Source organism: Chrysemys picta, chromosome 5, assembly GCF_011386835.1.
Source record: "Chrysemys picta bellii isolate R12L10 chromosome 5, ASM1138683v2, whole genome shotgun sequence".
Lineage (NCBI taxonomy): Eukaryota > Metazoa > Chordata > Testudines > Emydidae > Chrysemys > Chrysemys picta.
The window spans coordinates 138,873,658-138,890,708 of record NC_088795.1 but is presented as its reverse complement, the minus strand read 5'-3'; the positions used below and the strand labels follow the sequence as shown (position 1 = coordinate 138,890,708).

General features: G+C 46.3%; 1 protein-coding gene across 1 annotated transcript in view; it reads right to left on the bottom strand.

Moving 5' to 3' along the window:
- Positions 1 to 17,051, bottom strand: part of SFXN5 (sideroflexin 5) — a 184,639-nt gene that overhangs the window by 31,842 nt on the left and 135,746 nt on the right. The window contains 1 exon segment of the mRNA XM_008169591.4: positions 10,466 to 10,583. Within this exon segment, the coding sequence (XP_008167813.3) occupies positions 10,466 to 10,583 (118 nt within the window).

Sequence of the window (17,051 nt, the reverse complement as noted above, 5' to 3'; positions counted from 1 at the left end):
GGACAATGAAGGGGACGATCAGGAATATACCACAAACCTCAAACAGTTAGAAAGTGACTATAATCGCTGGCCTTTGGGGAATTTGATCTGTTAGTTGGAACTTCTATACATTAACTAATTCTTCTTATGGCAAGCAAATCTGGAACAGTTCTGCTTGCTAAGCAGCCATGTGTCCTTAACACCTCCCTTGGAGTGTGGCCACTGCACGTATGGGGAGAGGCACAGCAGCCATCTCTCTCAGTAAGGCACTGCTGAGAAATGTCCTGAAGAAAGAAGGCAATTAGCAGGCCCTGGAAAAATGGTTTCTTTCCATAAAGTGCCTTGTAAGTATGGCTTTCAAGCCTCTTTAAGGGTTAATGTTTAGCTGTTTACCTAGAGTTGTGGGATGTCAACTTTTTCTTTTGACTCTTAATGGCTTATAGCTATCAGGAGGTGAAGAGTCCTTAAAAGAGATGGTGTCAGGAATGTTTTTTATGCCCACCAGCACCCACACACCTGCAGGAGTTTGTGCTTGCAGGATGGATAGTTTACATACTTGAACCTGTATCCCAGGGACAGAGATATAAACATGAAACCAGATCCCTTTCTGCATTGTTATTGAAGCCTTCTGCAGTACAAAGGGGCTCTTTCTCTCCCCACCCACATTAAATGACCACAAATAACTGTTCACTTCAAGGCAATTCTTCAAACTACTGCTCTAGGGATCAAGGCTACAGGTTTAGGGCCTGATCCTGTGAGGTGCTGAGCACTCTTTCCTCTCACAAACTTCACCTGGACTTGATTTCAATGGGAGAAAGACTCATCTCCTAATAGCTCCTTTGGAAGCAGCGGTGACATGCCTGTATTAGGCACAGAGACAAGGTGGGTGAGGTAATATCTTTGATTGGGCCAGCTTCTGTTGGTGGAAAGGACGAGCTTTCGAGCTTCAGAGGCACCACATTGAAAGGGCAAAAATGTGGTGACTGGGTCAGGTAACAAATTGCCACTATTGTAAACAGACTTCAAAACACAGATCAACCTACTCACACATCAAAGTTGTTTTGACAGGGGCATGGGAACAGAAATCTGGGCGCTGAATAAACCTGAATATTGCTCACTTGTGACATTCAAGGGATGAGAAATGCCAGTGTGTCTCGTAATTACACTTGGGTGCAAAGAGGCATTTCGAACTCAAACCGTCTTGTTCAACCGCTGCCTCATTTTCAATAACTTCCGAAGAGCGACTCGTGCTGGGAACAGGAACCTCTGAATACAGAATTTCCATCTATTTCTCTGCAACGCAGGCACAACCTGGGCAGAAGGGAGGTATGCTTCCCCCAAGCTGGTCACTTGAGAACAAGGCAGGTCAGCCACTAATCAATTCAACCCCAACTGATGACAATTCAGGTGCCAACTGTGACTCGGATGCCTGTTCACTAGAACCTGGATTCTGACCATCCAACTCGTTTTACACAAGTCTCCAAGCTGCCACCAGGAAATATCTTCCATCTGCTATCAGTCTGGGTTAGATTTAAATTGGCAACCTACCACGTACCCCACAAAGGGAGAAGTGGCCGTGACTTCACTAGGGACTTTGCTATTGCTATGGAGTTTACATGGAAGGTGCTCAGAGATGCTACGGAGATGGGCAGCAGTATAAAACGGATAGATGGAGGGATTAGATAGACAGCTATATACATCTCCGTAGCTACTAAGGCCTCTTCATTTTATAAAGTTTAGTTTCTTTCCATATTGAAGGGGCAATGCATGTTTCTCTCCTGCTGAAGCATGACTCAGAAGGACACTGCACAGATTTATGCTGGAAGCATGGGGTTTCCCGCGTTCCTTTAATAGTAACAAAGCTCTAAAGAGATTCCACAGGCTGCCCACAAGAAAAACTCCCAGGAGTCTGCTGTGGAGGCAGATGCTGCTTCTGGGAGATCATTGCCAATAGGTGGCACCTGGAATGTGTGGATGTTGTCCAACTGAGGCGAGGAGGAGGAGTGGGCTGGTGCAGTGAGGCAATCCGACACCTCACCAATGTATTCCCCTCTTTCGCCCCAGCCACGTTCTCAAAAACAGAGTTTCAAATAACGCCAAGGGATTCTGTCAGATAATTGTGATCATCGGTGCCTTGGGCTTTTTATAACTAGAAGGAATGATACAGTGAGGGTAATTAAGCACTGGAACGATTTACCATGGGCTGTGATGGATTCTCCATCACTGGCAAATTTTAAAATCAAGATTGGATGCTCTTCTAAAAGGATATGCTCTAGTTCAAACAGGTATTATTTTGGGGAAGTCCTCGGGGCTGTGTTGTACAGGAGGTCAAACTAGATGACCACAGTGGTTCCTTCACTATAAATACTGTTCTGATGATATGCCATCTCCCTTTACAAACTCTCTGCACACAGCTTCCCCATTAAAATGCAGCCAACTCTGGGGTAGTCTGGAGCAGAGGGCAGGCTGGAAGCAGGAAGGAACCAAATAGTTGCAGTCACTTGGCTTAGCAGTTGCTTAGCTCAGAGTAGCTTCTTCCCAGTCTGCATGACAGTGGAGTCACTGCTGGAGATGGGGAGAGTTGGGATAGACAGGGCAGTTCCACATGATAGGAGGGGAGAACGTAGGAGTGGACGCAAGGGTCGGAGCCAGGTGGGAGAGGAACAGTTGCGGGGTATTTGCAACACACAGAACTGACATGGAAAATGTTTTCTGATTCCTATTGCCAACATTTCATTTCATCTTATTTCCTTGCAGAATTAAAAAAAGAACCTTTCAGTTTGAGCAATCATGCTCTCTGCTGGTGCTTTTTACATGCTCCAGTACTCACACAGGCTCTGGGTGTTTCTTAATGCCTTCAGAACGCATGGCACCTAGCTGTACTAATGATCTCCCAGACAGCAGCCCCCGAGAGCATCACAATTAGAGGGAAATGAAAGGGTGTACTCGTTGGAGGAATCTGCTCTACAGGAAGCGAGTGACTGTGATTTTTTTTTTTTTGCCCTGGTTGTTTTTGCAGCAAAGGTGTTCTGCAGATGCCAGGCTGTCAAGGTGGGATGGGGGAGTGGAATGGAGGTGTGAAGGGAAGGCCAAAGGGCAAGGCCAAAGGAAAAACAGCCTGTGAAATCTGGCTCCTCAGGAAACGCACGCCAGGCCTGTGAACCCTGCCCTCAGACAGAGGAACAGCTGGTGCAGGTGAAAGAAAACAAGAGATGAGAAAGAGCGAGTAAGTGAGTTGGAGAGAAGAGAGATTGCCTCAACGAGGCAAGTCGTTTTCTCAAATCTCTTCTTGCTTTGTCATCTTATTTGGAAAAGGTTGACGGGAGGGAGAAAGGAAGGGATGGGTGGGAATTGAAACCTCAAAGAAACAAATGGGTAAAAGACCTTCTGCTTTAAATCAAGGCTGATCAAAACCTTTCTGAAAGCAGGCTGTACTGTTCCAACAGAGAGAGGGTCTAGTCTGCCGTTTTGAGCTGATACACTTTGCCGCCTCGGGCCAATAGCAGGAACTATAGTTTTTAGTGTGCAATCTCCTTTCTGAGTTACATATTCCAGTATTTCTGCTGTGCTGTGGGACCCTCTCTGAGCCTATTAACCCAATTAGCCACTCAGTAAAGGACTAAAAATGTGAAAGACATCAGCATTTAGGACTAGTAGCACTTTGTCAGTCTAGAGCACTCTATAAAGAGCTTCCAGCTGCTCTGGTGAAAAAACAGTTAAGCCTCACAACAGGCCTGGGAGGTAGGTCAGTATTAGTCCCACTTTACAGATGGGGAAACTGAGGTACAGACAACGAAGTGATTTGCTCAGGGTCACACAGAGAATCAGAGCTGGGACTAAAACCCTGGTCTTCTGACTCCCAGTCCCATGCTTTAACCAGTAGACCATGCTCCCTCCCTTTGGTTACTGGGGTGGGTTCCAGTAGAGCAGATGTATCCTTCCATCTAAATTAAACAGTCCCAGATGCCAAAATAAAAGGTAAAGAATGGCCCAATGAGAGAACAAGATCCTACCCATAGCTCATAAGAACAGCCATAGTGGGTCAGACAAAGGTCCATCTAGCCCAGTCTCCTGTCTTCCGACAGTGGCCAGTGCCAGGTGCCGCAGAGGGAATGAACAGAACAGGGAGTCATCAAGTAATCCATCCTCTGTCGCCCATTCCTGGCTTCTGGCAAACAGAGGCTGGGGACACCATCCCTGCCCATCCTGGCTAATAGCAAGGGCATGATCCTAACTCTGCTGCTATATGATGAATAATAAAGGTTGTTGGTTCAGCCTCGCACCTGTCAAATATTATTTCAACTCAAGTGAAGCCCAAGCCAGATAAAACCATAAAGTCATGAGCCTGCTACCAAAAAATGTGAGTTTCACATTTCCCAAGGACAGACCTGTGTGTGTTGTCCAATATCCGATCACAGCAGGGTATCTGGATTTCCATTATCCCATCTACTGAAAGGATGAGCAGGTAACCTACACTTCAGTCCTATAAAATCACTCGCAGCCCTTTTTTCTCAGTGTGTGGGTCACTCTGCTATACCCCAAGCAGAGGCTACATCCCACCCTCACTTCCCCCTGTCCTTCACTGGACAGGGACCACTCATTCAAACTCCAGCCTTAGACAGGAGTTAGTCCACCCCACCTACTCCAGACATGAACACCCACCATCCTCCACTAGTCACCCATAGCTGAACCTGATACAGCTCCAAATACCACAGCTTTTATCTCCAGCCCACCACAGATCATAACAGCAACGGGAGCAGCTGAGATACAGGGTCTTATTCAACCCTGATGGACCACCGGGGAAGACAAAGGAGTTACATCGGAGGTTAACTGGGTTCACGAATTACAATTTAAACTTGAATCAGCATTAAAAACTTGTCTATGAGTTATTCTGTTGGTTTGCAATAGTGCTGCCTTGCACTGAGATCCCGTCAGAGTCCTACACTGGGCTAGGTCAGTGCATAGAAAGGAGCTCTCCCAGGAACCTCTTAAGGCTGCAGGAAGAAGTGCTGGAATTTCTGTAGGTGATTGCTTTTCCCTAGGAGTGGTACTGAACCTATGACCCAGGAGAGCGTTGGCTGCTGGAGTTGGATCTGCTGGAGCGTCCATCATAGCCTTTCAGCTGGCATATAAAACTGAGCTTCTGACACTTGTGGACATTCAAGACCTCAGGACACTTGTCACAAGAAGGGCAGTTTTCAAGGCCAACCTTGACCATAAATGTCAGTTTCGGCCAATGAGCTTTTACGCTGCCTAAAGCCATCAGCATCTAAGGACACCGTCCCTCATACCTGGGACTAAAGACAAGCCACTATACGTCTCACTTCTGAAACAACTCTCCAGCCCCAGCAGCTGGCAAATCCTTTCCCCCACTCCTCTCCAAGCTGGACTAAACTCCAGTAGAGAATCCCCTCAAGCAAGGCAGTCCTAAGGGAGAGATGGTTGCTTGGAGAACCCCTGTTGCCTTGCATCTGATTTCACTCCTAAGTATGATATAAGGATGCTTCTGGAGGGCTACGGCTGTGACCTCCATACAGCTCTTTTTGTCAAGTGCCATTTCATTAAAAAATCAGCCTTTTAACTGTGGACACATTTCAACCTCACCAAATCTGCTAATTATTGACAGTTGGTGAAGAGGAGATTTCACTTGTTCCTCCTGTTAAACTGCATCTAATTAGTAATTACTGGTTCACTGTCATCTTTACTGCAATAATCCCACTGCACATTGGCTCATTAACCTTTTGCTTTTCTAATGCAGCCTGCCAACAAGATGAAGGCTGAAACAGATTGGAAAACAATAGCTCAGTCTTGTATTTTAGATGTTTTTCCTCTTGCCCTGGAGAGCCGAAGGGAAGATTATTTTTAAGAAAAGAATTTCAATTACAATCAGCCTCATTCTTGTAGGTTTGTCCTACATCTAGTCAGCTACTAGAAGTCTTTAAACTGGGCCTGTGTCTCTCTGTCACTGACTCCTCTTCCAGATGCTTCAGCCCTTGTAACCAAAGCCCCGTGCACTACACAGCATGCTGGACCTGGGTTCGGCAGCAAGATTCCTGGACTCTGCAGGTGCAGCAGACGGAAATTGTGCAGCAGTTTCTTTTAAATAGAAAATGAAGGGTCTGAGGTAATTAAATAGGTACGTGAACAATGAACTCAGTCGGGCAGCCCCTGGCTTATTTATTGGGATGCTGAATTCAATTGATTTTATGCAATTCCCATTTGCAGTGTTGGACATGTTGCAGATGTTTGTACAGGCAATGCATAACTGCACTGGAGGGACAGTCAGTGAGTATGCTGTAGGTTACAGCAGCTGGGCAGGAGATGCTGCGAGAGGCAGAGGAAGCATGGGGGGAGGGATAGCTCAGTGGTTTGAGCATTGGCCTGTTAAACCCAGGGTTGTGAGTTCAATCCTTGAGGGGGCCACTTAGGGAGCCGGGGCAAAATCAGTACTTGGTCCTGCTAGTGAAGGCAGGGGGCTGGACTCCATGTCCTTTCAAGGTCCCTTCCAGTTCTAGGAGATGGGATATCGCCATTAATTTATTTATTTAAAAAGCAGTTTGAGATTGTGAGCTAAGAATATTAACTGGGTATTTCTGCTAAAGCGATCTGCAGTGAAATACTTAATGCTGCAATTAGGTTTCAGAGTCAACACCCTCTTGAGAATAATGGGATAATTCCCACCGTATTCCCATAATGTTTTAGACTTGCTGCAGACCCAAGGAGACATCACTGCATTGGTTTACACTTGGTTTCTGTTTTCAGGGTTAGCTTCACAACCATAAGGGCTAGAAAAGAAAAGAAAAGAAAAGAAAAGAAAAGAAAAGAAAAGAAAATTGAGCGTCTGGAGCACAGGCCTGCAGTCTGAAGTGAATCAGAGAACACCTGGGGCTCTGCTCTTGACTAGATATGGGTCCAAGACAGTTTTGATGCACTAACTTTCCCAAAGCTTGGTTCATCAACTCAAGGGTTACTATTCTTATGTCTATGTAGACAGTTTTAAGGCCAGATTCGGATTTCACTTACACTGGCTTTAAACTGGTGTAACTCCACTGACTCTGAGGCAGCTATTTCTGACCTACGTTGGTGTAAATGAAAGCAGAATCAAATCTTACGGCTTAAAAAACCCAGCCAAATGGCCTGCTTCATTAAGCTTCAGAATGTGGCAAAACTCACCATTTTTCTCAGGCCTATGGGGAGCAAGCAGTTAGACAGGATGGGAAAGTAGAGGTTTGGTGATAGGAATTGCTATTAAGGTCTCTGGCTTTTGCATAGGTTGCTGGGGCACCCCTTTAAATCTGTTACAGGGCTTTAACTCTGTGCAATACTGTTTCTTGTACGTTTTGTAAAGTGCTCAGAGTCAACAATGGGAGCTCAATACAATCAACATAAATACATTAAACGAACTAGGCTCCCCACTTCGGTCCCCTAAACTAAACTGAGAACAAAAAGCCACTGAAGCTCCTAAGCTAAGAGAGAGCTTAATAGTGAATCAGCTGCTAGGCTCATTTAATCACGGACGTCAAGTACATGCATAACAGTCAAATTTGGCTCATTTACTGTTATTTTAAATGGTCCCTCTTTGGAGCCGAATCCCCTGGTTACACTCCTGTTGCCAATCATTTGCTCCATGGACATAGCTTGTTACAAGTGGACTGCCTCTAATGTCCTATCTATAGATGCTTTACACCTACTACATCCACAAACAAAACAAATACTTGCAGCACTGGGCGCAGAGTCCATATCCAGACACACAGGAAGGTCTGCTAGCATAGCAAGGAGAGGAAGCAGGTCTGGCAGATTTTGTGGGCCACTAGTGCACACACATAAGCCAAACACATCACATGCTCAGATCCTGAATTGAGAGACTCAGGACTGATGGGCTGTGACAGGACCCCTAGCCAAGCCTGTGAAGAACTGGCTCTGAAGAGATTATGGTTTTAGAGAACTGACCTACTCCATTCACTTCCTGGGTGCTGAATGTCTCCAAAGCTCACCAGCCATTAAACAGACCGGAATCAGATTCTGCAGGACTGGAGATTACACACACCCTTCAGTAAATGGAAACACTTTTTAAAAGACTGGGAGTCTGATAAGACTGAACATAAAAATGCTTGATACCTCAAGTTCCCACAGCAGGACCTCAATTCTCTTGAAGCTGAGCCTGAGGGAGCAGAGCTGAGAACCCAGTGGATAATGAGCAATACACCACAGGCTGTAATGGCTTCCCTTCGCTGACACGATGCGTGGGCAGAGAGCACATCAGTCTGTTTTAGCGGCTAATCAGCTCTGATTCATGTTTACACTGTAGATAACACTTTTTTTGCTTTTAGAAGGTCACTTTCAATTAATCTTTGTACCATTTTAAAAGTCCCCATTGTTTGCAATTGTAATAGTCTTTGATGCAAGATAGACATTAATTTTTCTCTGTAATTTAAAGAGAGCTGGGATTGATATGGCCATTAACATCAATATATCCTGTCAGACCAAAATATCAATAATAGCACTTTTCACCCAAAGAGCTCACAGTACCTTACAGATGTCCGTAAGCACTGTTAGACTCATTTTTCAGATCGGAAAACTAAGGCATGGACTTTTTTTTCTTTTTTTAAGGCCCAAACCTTCACAGAGGGCAAATAATTTTGGATGCTTCAACTTTTGCATAACAAATTTTAGATACCTGTGGCTTGACTGGGTGCTCATCGCCGTTGGAAATCAGGCCCTAGGTGCCTTAAGATGGAGACCCAAACAATGAGTCACCCCAAATTAGTGGACATTTTTGAAAATTTAAGCCTTAATGACTATCCCAAGGAATTTAGGCCCAAGGAATTTCAGTGGCAGTTGTGATTGGACCCCAGTTCCGGTTTTACTTGAATGGTTTCCGCTACAAAACAGTTAAGTATCCCATCTTCTTTTGACTGGCATTTTGGTGACCCCGTAAGCAAGAGAACTTCAAACTGGCTTTGAAGTGTGGCTTTTGGCCAAAAAGTGAAATCTGACACAACCTAACATATTCTTGTTGTTCGGCACCAACAATGTGCACTGTGCTGCACAAGACACAGAGCAAAGGCAGTCCCTGCCCTGAAGATACAATCTAGAGATGAAATGGAGAAGGTGGAATACTCTGAGAAGCTGCAAGAACACGTATCTGCTCCTTGTGTGTCTTCCTGTCATAGAGGCTTGCTTTATAGACAAAAACAAATGTTCACTACATGAACACTCCGGAGACAACACAGACCTGGGAGGGTGAGCAGGACTGTGTTCTTCCTCATGCACCAGAAACAAAAGAGGCAGCTCAGTTCTGACCGCGTAATCTTTACTATGGATGCTAATGAAAGAGAATGTACCCAGCTTGACTCTCAGAGCCCAGGGTGAGCTGTCAGGGCCCTCAGGTAGAAACACAAACATCATTTGACTTGTGAACGGAGCACATTTGACCTAGAATCACTGAAAGAGAATAACTATGGAGGGCCACAATGTCGTCTTTAAAGCGTTACTCTTGACTACAAGCTGCTACCCTTTAAGTGCAAGCAGAGAGGATTCTTTCCAGGTACATTTTTTTAAATGCCTCATTTAAACGTTTTGTGTCCCCGCTCCTCCCTGCAATTAATATGTGTTAAAACTGATTACTGCACAGCCTAAGAATCCTCAAGACAGAAGTGGGTGAACCAACTAACTCCTAGGGGAGAAAAAAAGGATGGGAGGGGAAGGGAGGCCAAGCAGGAATGGTGCTGTGTGTTGTATTTAAACCGTATATTTCTTGCATGGAACATAGGACTTTCTACTCAGTTCATCACTGGTTAACTTCAGCCTTCACTTAATTTGATCCAAACCTCAGGAATCAAATCCTTTGTAATAAATATAACAAAATCACAACCCCTTTTTTTGATCACCCAGGGCAGGTATTGTTGTATGATCCAATCACCAGCTAAAGGAAAGGAAAACCCACATGATAATAAAAGATGAACATGGCTCTCTGTATGCATCCAGCCATTGTTACTGACAATGTAAGCACTGCCGTGCTGAGCAAGTTGTGATGTGCATGCCAGAGGCCATATATATAACAAGACCAAGCACATATTTAAGTCAAGGAGACAACAGCTGACTCCCAAAGAACAGGAAGGCCTGGTAGCAATCAAACATTCAACAGAGCAATCCATTTTTGTGATTCACTGTGTTGTCCACATACCAAACCCACACCTGCACACATGCCCTCTCTCTCTAAACTGCCAAGTCAACATGCCCCCTGTACGCGTAGGTTAGAAACAGCCAACCTTCCCAATGACTCTTCTGGCTGGGGGCGTCTCCAAAAGCCTTAGACTGCGTGAGGTTTTAGATCCTGTTGGCTGCTGTGGTTGTGATCACCTGATAAAATCTCGCCCACCATTAGCTGGGGGAGGCAAACAAGCTGCCACGTTGCGGTGACTTCAGTGGAGCTACTACACTGTGCCGCGCAAAGCAGAGGAATACAGACTAGACGTGCACTGACCTCCGACATCTGTGGAAAGAGACTGATGGCCAAGGGAAGCGCCAGGCCAAAGGCCGCGAGGCACACAATGCCTTGCACTGGGAGAACCATCCGGGGCCGGGATCGCAGGAGAGACGTTCTGTAAAGAGGAACGAGGCTTTGTTAGTTCGGCGGACACACCTGGTGACCCCGCGCCATCATCCAAACAAGCTCTGCTGCTCCGTTAGTGATGCACAAGGAGCAGTGGAGCAGTCTCCCTGTCTGTGACTGACTCCAAATCCCACCTCGAGATCCGACCGTCTCCCTGGCTCAGGACTCCCTGGCAAAACATTCATGAGACAGGACCAGGTCTCTGGCCCTTCCTCATGTTAAGCGGTACCCTGCTCTGCGAGTGGTGCTAATGAGATCAGTGGGACCAACTCACAGAGGACAATGCTACTCCTGGTAAGTACGAGCACCATAATCTGTCCCACGGGGAGTTACGCACACACGATGGGCCAGTCCTGCAGGCCTGTGTAGTTCCATTAAAGTGAACTGGCCAAACTCAGAGGTGATGTGCTGAGGCTGGTGTAGGCTGGACTCCCTGGATGCAATTGCATACCAAGCCCCTTGGGGACCCAGCACACAAAGCTGTAGCCCTGTCTGGGCTAGCAGAGGGTTGCTGTGGCCCCATAACTGAAGGAATTTCTGTAAGTTGATGCAGACTTGCAACTCATAATTTGGAGCTGCTCAAAATAGCCATAGTGCCATCTGCTACAACCCCAGCCGTACCATGCCCCCCGTGGTCCCAGCCCCAGCTTGGCATGCCCTCCACAGGGGGGTGTTTGCGGCTGCCTTACACAGTGCCTGCACCAGGCAATTCTCCTGTAGCCAGCTAAGGGAAATCAACACAAGGGTGAGTCCCTCCCGCTTATGCCAACTGAAAGTTCCTTATATGCACTTACCAATGTGTAACTTATGCACATAGCAGCTGAAAAAAATGTGCAAGTTGAAGTATGGTGGGGCTACTTTGATGTAGACCCTCTTGTTGGTTGCTTTTCTTACTGCTCTGTGCAAGATACACCAACTTAGAGGGCCAAATACAGTCGCTTTTCCTACCCTCAAGCTATTATTGACTATTTGTATTACAGCAGGTGCTAGAGGCCCATGTCCTACCTTCACTGCAGAATTAACTCGGGTGATCAGCACCTGCATCTGAGCACCTGGGTTAGCTTAGCCTGGGTGTGAGCTGCCACCTTGCCAAGCCGTAATACCTGAGTTACTGTATCCTCACTGGTACTGTGCTCCCTGGTGTGTGTCACTAGGACTTCTGGGGACATAACCCATGGTTCTTCGCGCTGCAGTAAGCTGAGCCACTCTATAATTCTTTCCCTATGAGTTGTGGGAGAACTTGTCAGTCCTTCTGAGCACACGGGGGGGAACTGTGGGAAGGCACCGGAGGACAATCAGCACTCAAGCCTGCATCCTCACTCCAAAGCGGGTGGGTCACCGGCACGAGTGAAAGCAGAACTCAGGCTCTAGCTCTCAGACCCAGGCGGGCCAGCTAGCCTGGGTTTGAAGCACCGCCAAACTCAGGTGAGAGGGCTTTGTATGTGGACAGGATGGGGGTTAGGGACAAGACCCGAGTACGAGCCTGAGTGAACTCTGCAGTGAAGACGGACCCTGCCCCAAAGAACTTACAATCTTAACTGCAAGACAGACCGAGGGTGGGAGGGGAAATGAAGGCCTGGAGAAGGGAAGGGACTTGCCCCAGCACACCCAGCAGATCAGTAGCTGTGTAGGGAACAGAACCCTGTTCTCCTGAGTGCCTTTCCTACCCTTCATTTAAATCATCACTCAGGGCTTTTCACATTTCTTCTTTCCCTTTGTCTCTCTGATCAGCCTGACAGTGCACAAGACAGCATTGTAAGGTCACAAACGGCAGGAAGCGAAGCAACTCTCTACATCGAGAGAAGTGGCCAGCCGAGCACCTGAGGCTCTCTCAGTCTCACCAATGCTGGCGGCTGAGAGCTGCATTTTTATTTTTCCTTTGAGTAAAGCTTGGGAATAAAAATAGGGCCAGACCCTGAGCTGGCGTAAATCAACCATAACTCCTTTCTCCTCCAGAGTCATAACGCCGCACTAATGGTGAGTGGAGACAACACTGCTCTACATTAAGTGTGCACTCCGCAAGCTGGGCCCGTATTATCCAATATTCATCCGTCCTGTGATCAGTAGCCTGGAAAAGGATTTAAGTGCAATCCTTGTAGCCTATGCTCAGGCAGAATTCCTGCTGCAGGCAACAGCAGTTGTGTTTGCATAAGAGGTTCAGGATCAGGCCCTTAATTATATTATAACAAAGTTCTAAGATCACTCTACAGGAAAACAAGCCTTCAAGAACTGCCAGCAATGAAAAGGGGATAACTGGTCCCCTCTCGCTGGGAGAGAGGAGATTGCTGGAACTGATGCATTCAACTTGTGCTTAAAATGTCATGATCCATTCGAGCCCTCACTGAGAAACTTGTAGAGACTGGTCTCTTTCTGGCTTCCCTGGAGTACAGTTTAGAACCCAGACATCATTGCTTAAAACCATCCTGGCACTTTAATTTGGAAGCTGCCCCCTTTTTAATTACTGCCCGGTTGGGGTCCTTATAATCACCCAAGTCAAAACTAAACCAATTTAAAATGATCACTGGTACAGCTCCCAGGTGTGACTTCCAGGAGTGTTTAAACTCAGGCCAGTTCAAATTACAATGGCTATAACCTCCTAATTAAGAAGAGTTATGGCTTGATTTAAAGAAAAAAAAAACTAATTAACACATGAAGTGTAATGTCTTAATTGGGACTCGGATTCTAAAATTTGTGAAGTTCAGGATAAATGATTCATAATTAGTGGAGAAGGATCACTTTTCTTCTGCCCTTAGGATCTTTGTCCTCAAATCAGTTTTCAAAATAACATTTAGCTCAATATTGTCTTCTGCATTTTGCAGAGAGGGAATCGGAATGCTGTCTAATATCCCAACAACTGGCCCCCTCCCCACTAAAATCTACATCTGACTTCAATTGCTAGATGTTCCACAACCTCCTGTTTGCAAAGCAATCATCGCATACCAGACAAAAGAATGAATTCACTGTTTGTTAAATAGTGAACTAGTTTATTTCCCGGTAAATAAATTGTGAGTCTTGCTCAGCTGTTAGAGTACAGAACTGGAAGTCAAGACTCCTAGGTCCTATTAACAGCTTTGTCACTGAAATTATGGCCTGGTCTACATGGGGGGAAGAAACTGAACTAAGATATGCTAAGAATATGATAATAGCATAGCTGAAGTCGATGTATCTTAGGTCGACTTACCTCGCGTCCTCACGGCGCGGGGTTGACTGCCGCCGCTCCCCCGTCAACTCTGCTTCCACCTCTTGCCGTGGTGGAGTACAGGAGTCGACGGCAGAGCGATCGGGGATCGATATATCACGTCTACAGTAGACGCGATAAATCGATCCCCGATAGATCGATCACTACCCGCCGATCCGGCAGGTAGTGTAGACGTACCCTATGTCTACACTTAAAATGATACAGCGGCACTGCTGCACCGCGTCAGCATAGACGCTACAGCAACAAGAGGGGTTCCCCCGCTGCTGTAGTTAATCCACCTCCCCAAGAGGCAGTAGTGAGGGCCAAAGGTGCTGGAACTAGGGGTGTGTGTGGGGGGGTGTTGCCGCACCCCCTGGTTTGAAGTAGTAATAACCCAAATACGTGGTTTCTGCCTTCAGCACCCCCACTATAAAATTTGTTCCAGTACCACTGGCTAGATCGACAGGAGAATTCTTCTGTTCACCTAGCACTATCTACACTGGGGGTTAGATCGGCCTCTAACTACACCCCAGAGAGACGTACCAAAGCCATTGTAATTTTTCAGTGTAGACCAGCCCTGACGTGCTTCGGGCCAGATTGCGATGATCATACTCCCAGGGAACGAACAGTACCTTGCACTATCAGGAGTTCCATTAAAATCAACAAGGCTACTTGTGGAATCTGATACGACTCAGTGCAAGTAGGGATATCCCACTTGAACCCTCTGTGATTCAAAATATATCAGATCAGCACAAATTTTCCAAAGTGGCCTCTAATTCTGAGTTGCTCCAATTTTTGGGTGCTCAGCTTGGGATGCATTGAGCCCAATACATTGCTGCCTGCATCTTGTGTTGTCCTTTACACCAGTAGAAAACGAGTGCCACACACTAGCAAATCAGAACAGTAGGGTTTTATACCCACTTTGCAGCGGGGCAAACAATTCTCAAGGCAATTCTATGGTGAATCAGACCCAGCGTTCCTAAAGCTGGGCACCCAAACACAAAGTCCCTAGAATTAGAAGCCACCTTTGAAAATGTGGGCCTTGCCTCTTCTGTTCCTCTGCCTGCAAAATGATCATATTTACATCCCATTCTTCCCATTTCTGAGGCACACAGAGCAGCGCTGCCTGCTGCACGCTCGGCTGCGAAGCACAATTAACATTTGCAAATTGATCTTTGGATGAAAGACACTATGTATGTGCAAAGTATTTCTCCTCCTGCCACTGCCACCACTTTTCTCCTTCTGTCTGTCTCTCTCCCTCTCTTTTTAAGCTTTGTCTGTCTACTCCCCCTCAAAATTCCCTGGTGCCTACTTTTTTGGCATCTTGCTGCTGACGCACAGCGGATACAAGCAAGCCAATGACATCATGAGGAGCTTCTGGCTCATTGAGCTCAGGTATAAATTATTATTCTGAGATAGATGTATTTAAAACAGAAAGACCTTAAAGATCCCATATATATATATATATAGTGTGTGTGTGTGTGTGTGTGTGTGTGTGTGTATCAACTTATGCAGACAGTACATCTGCTCCACAGACACAGTGTGTTGTAGATCTTGTAAATACACCTTCATTCAACTTTCATCACATTGTTCATTAGTGATTTAAATTTTGCATAATTTGGCAGCTGCCTCTGGTGTTTTTCAGGAGGTACTGTAATTTATTCCATATGGAAGTCACTTGGTATACTAAAAAGGAGTTATCAGGTTCAGTGAACCAGAGCTGTATTTGCCTAGAAGAAGGTGTTAGATGCTAAACTAAATATGACAGGAGTTAACTGAAATCTCCCGCCTGACAGATTCTGTGGGTTTTGTCGCGTTTAATATAAACAGGATCATAGCTAATACGTACATTATGAGAGACTAGGAATTACAATGGGACAGGAACATTATGTTGATTTCTTGTGGGTCAAAGCCCTGAGTATCCTGAGACACAGCCCAGGCAGGAGGGGGCTACTCAGAGCCCCTTGTTAAAGCTGCACTTCCAAAATAAAGGAATGTATGGGGTGATTTTCCTGTCCTTGAGGGAACTGTCCCGTATCTGGATCCTGCTAATCCACCCCTGCCACAAGCAACTTATCCCTAGGGATCAGAAAAATCTACCTGATGAGCACATTTATTTTGCCAGCTGGATGGCCTCTATTTTTAAAATCAGTTCCCTGGGGAAGCTTCCCCCAGATGTCCTACAAGCCATCCCCACCCCTCCGTTGAGGGTCACCCAAGAGAATGCTGTGCTTTGGTTGCGTAAGGCAGCTGTCAGGAGAGCCAGGGACTCCAGGATTTTCCTTTTAAAAGGAAAAACAGCTTCGACTTAGGACATGTGGGAGCCTCAGCATGGCATGGGTGCACGTGGCTGAGAGGCTGTCAGCTGAGCCATTTCACCGCACACCTGGAGACCTATCACGTTAAAATCTGGGCTAGAAGGGAGGTTAAGAGAGAGAAGAAACTCTCATCTTTAGGCGGTAAAACTTTGACGCTCTCTACGGATTCCCCTTAGTCCCCACACTCTGCCGACATTACCTGCCTCATCGGACGACTGGCCAGTTCCGCACCCCATGACCCCGTGCCTTCTTCCATGTGGCCCACTGTGCACAGTACGACCTCCCGGAGATTACCACAGGGTCTCAACCCTGCCTGCACGTAAGTCCCTCTTGAAGACCCACTTCTGCTGGGCAACCTACTGTGAACTGAGCGGTCTTGTACATAAATTGCCTGTTGTTGTTGTTCCCCCTTTCCCTCACCTCTATCTACGTGTCTGATTGTCCTTCAGCTGGGAGCTCCTTGGGACAGGGACCAACCTTGCAAAGTGTTTGGAAAGCTCTGGGTACACGCTGGGCACTACCAAAAATAAATGATTGTAAAGACACTCTGCTGGTGCCTTGCCCAGTCAGTGGCTTGAGAGGATTTTAAACTATGCATAAAATGGTGCTCAACTGTCTTCATTGCAGAATTAAGGATATTTTGATTAAAACAATATAACCAGTGTCTTGAACTTTATGTCCTTTGCCTTCTGGACTACAGCAAAGTGACATACCTGGGCATGAAACCTTCAGCCCTTAGCAAACTCCAACTGGTACAGAACACGGCAGCACATCTCCAGAGCAACGTGAGCACATCGCACCTGTCCTCCACTCCCTGCAGTACCAAACCAAGTTCAAGGTCTCAATCCTTATCTTCAAAGCACTCAACAGCCTGGGTCGAGGTTACCTAAAGAGCCTACATCTTTGGGATGGGGACTGTTGTCAATGATCTTTCTTCTCTGGCACAATGGAACTGTGACGT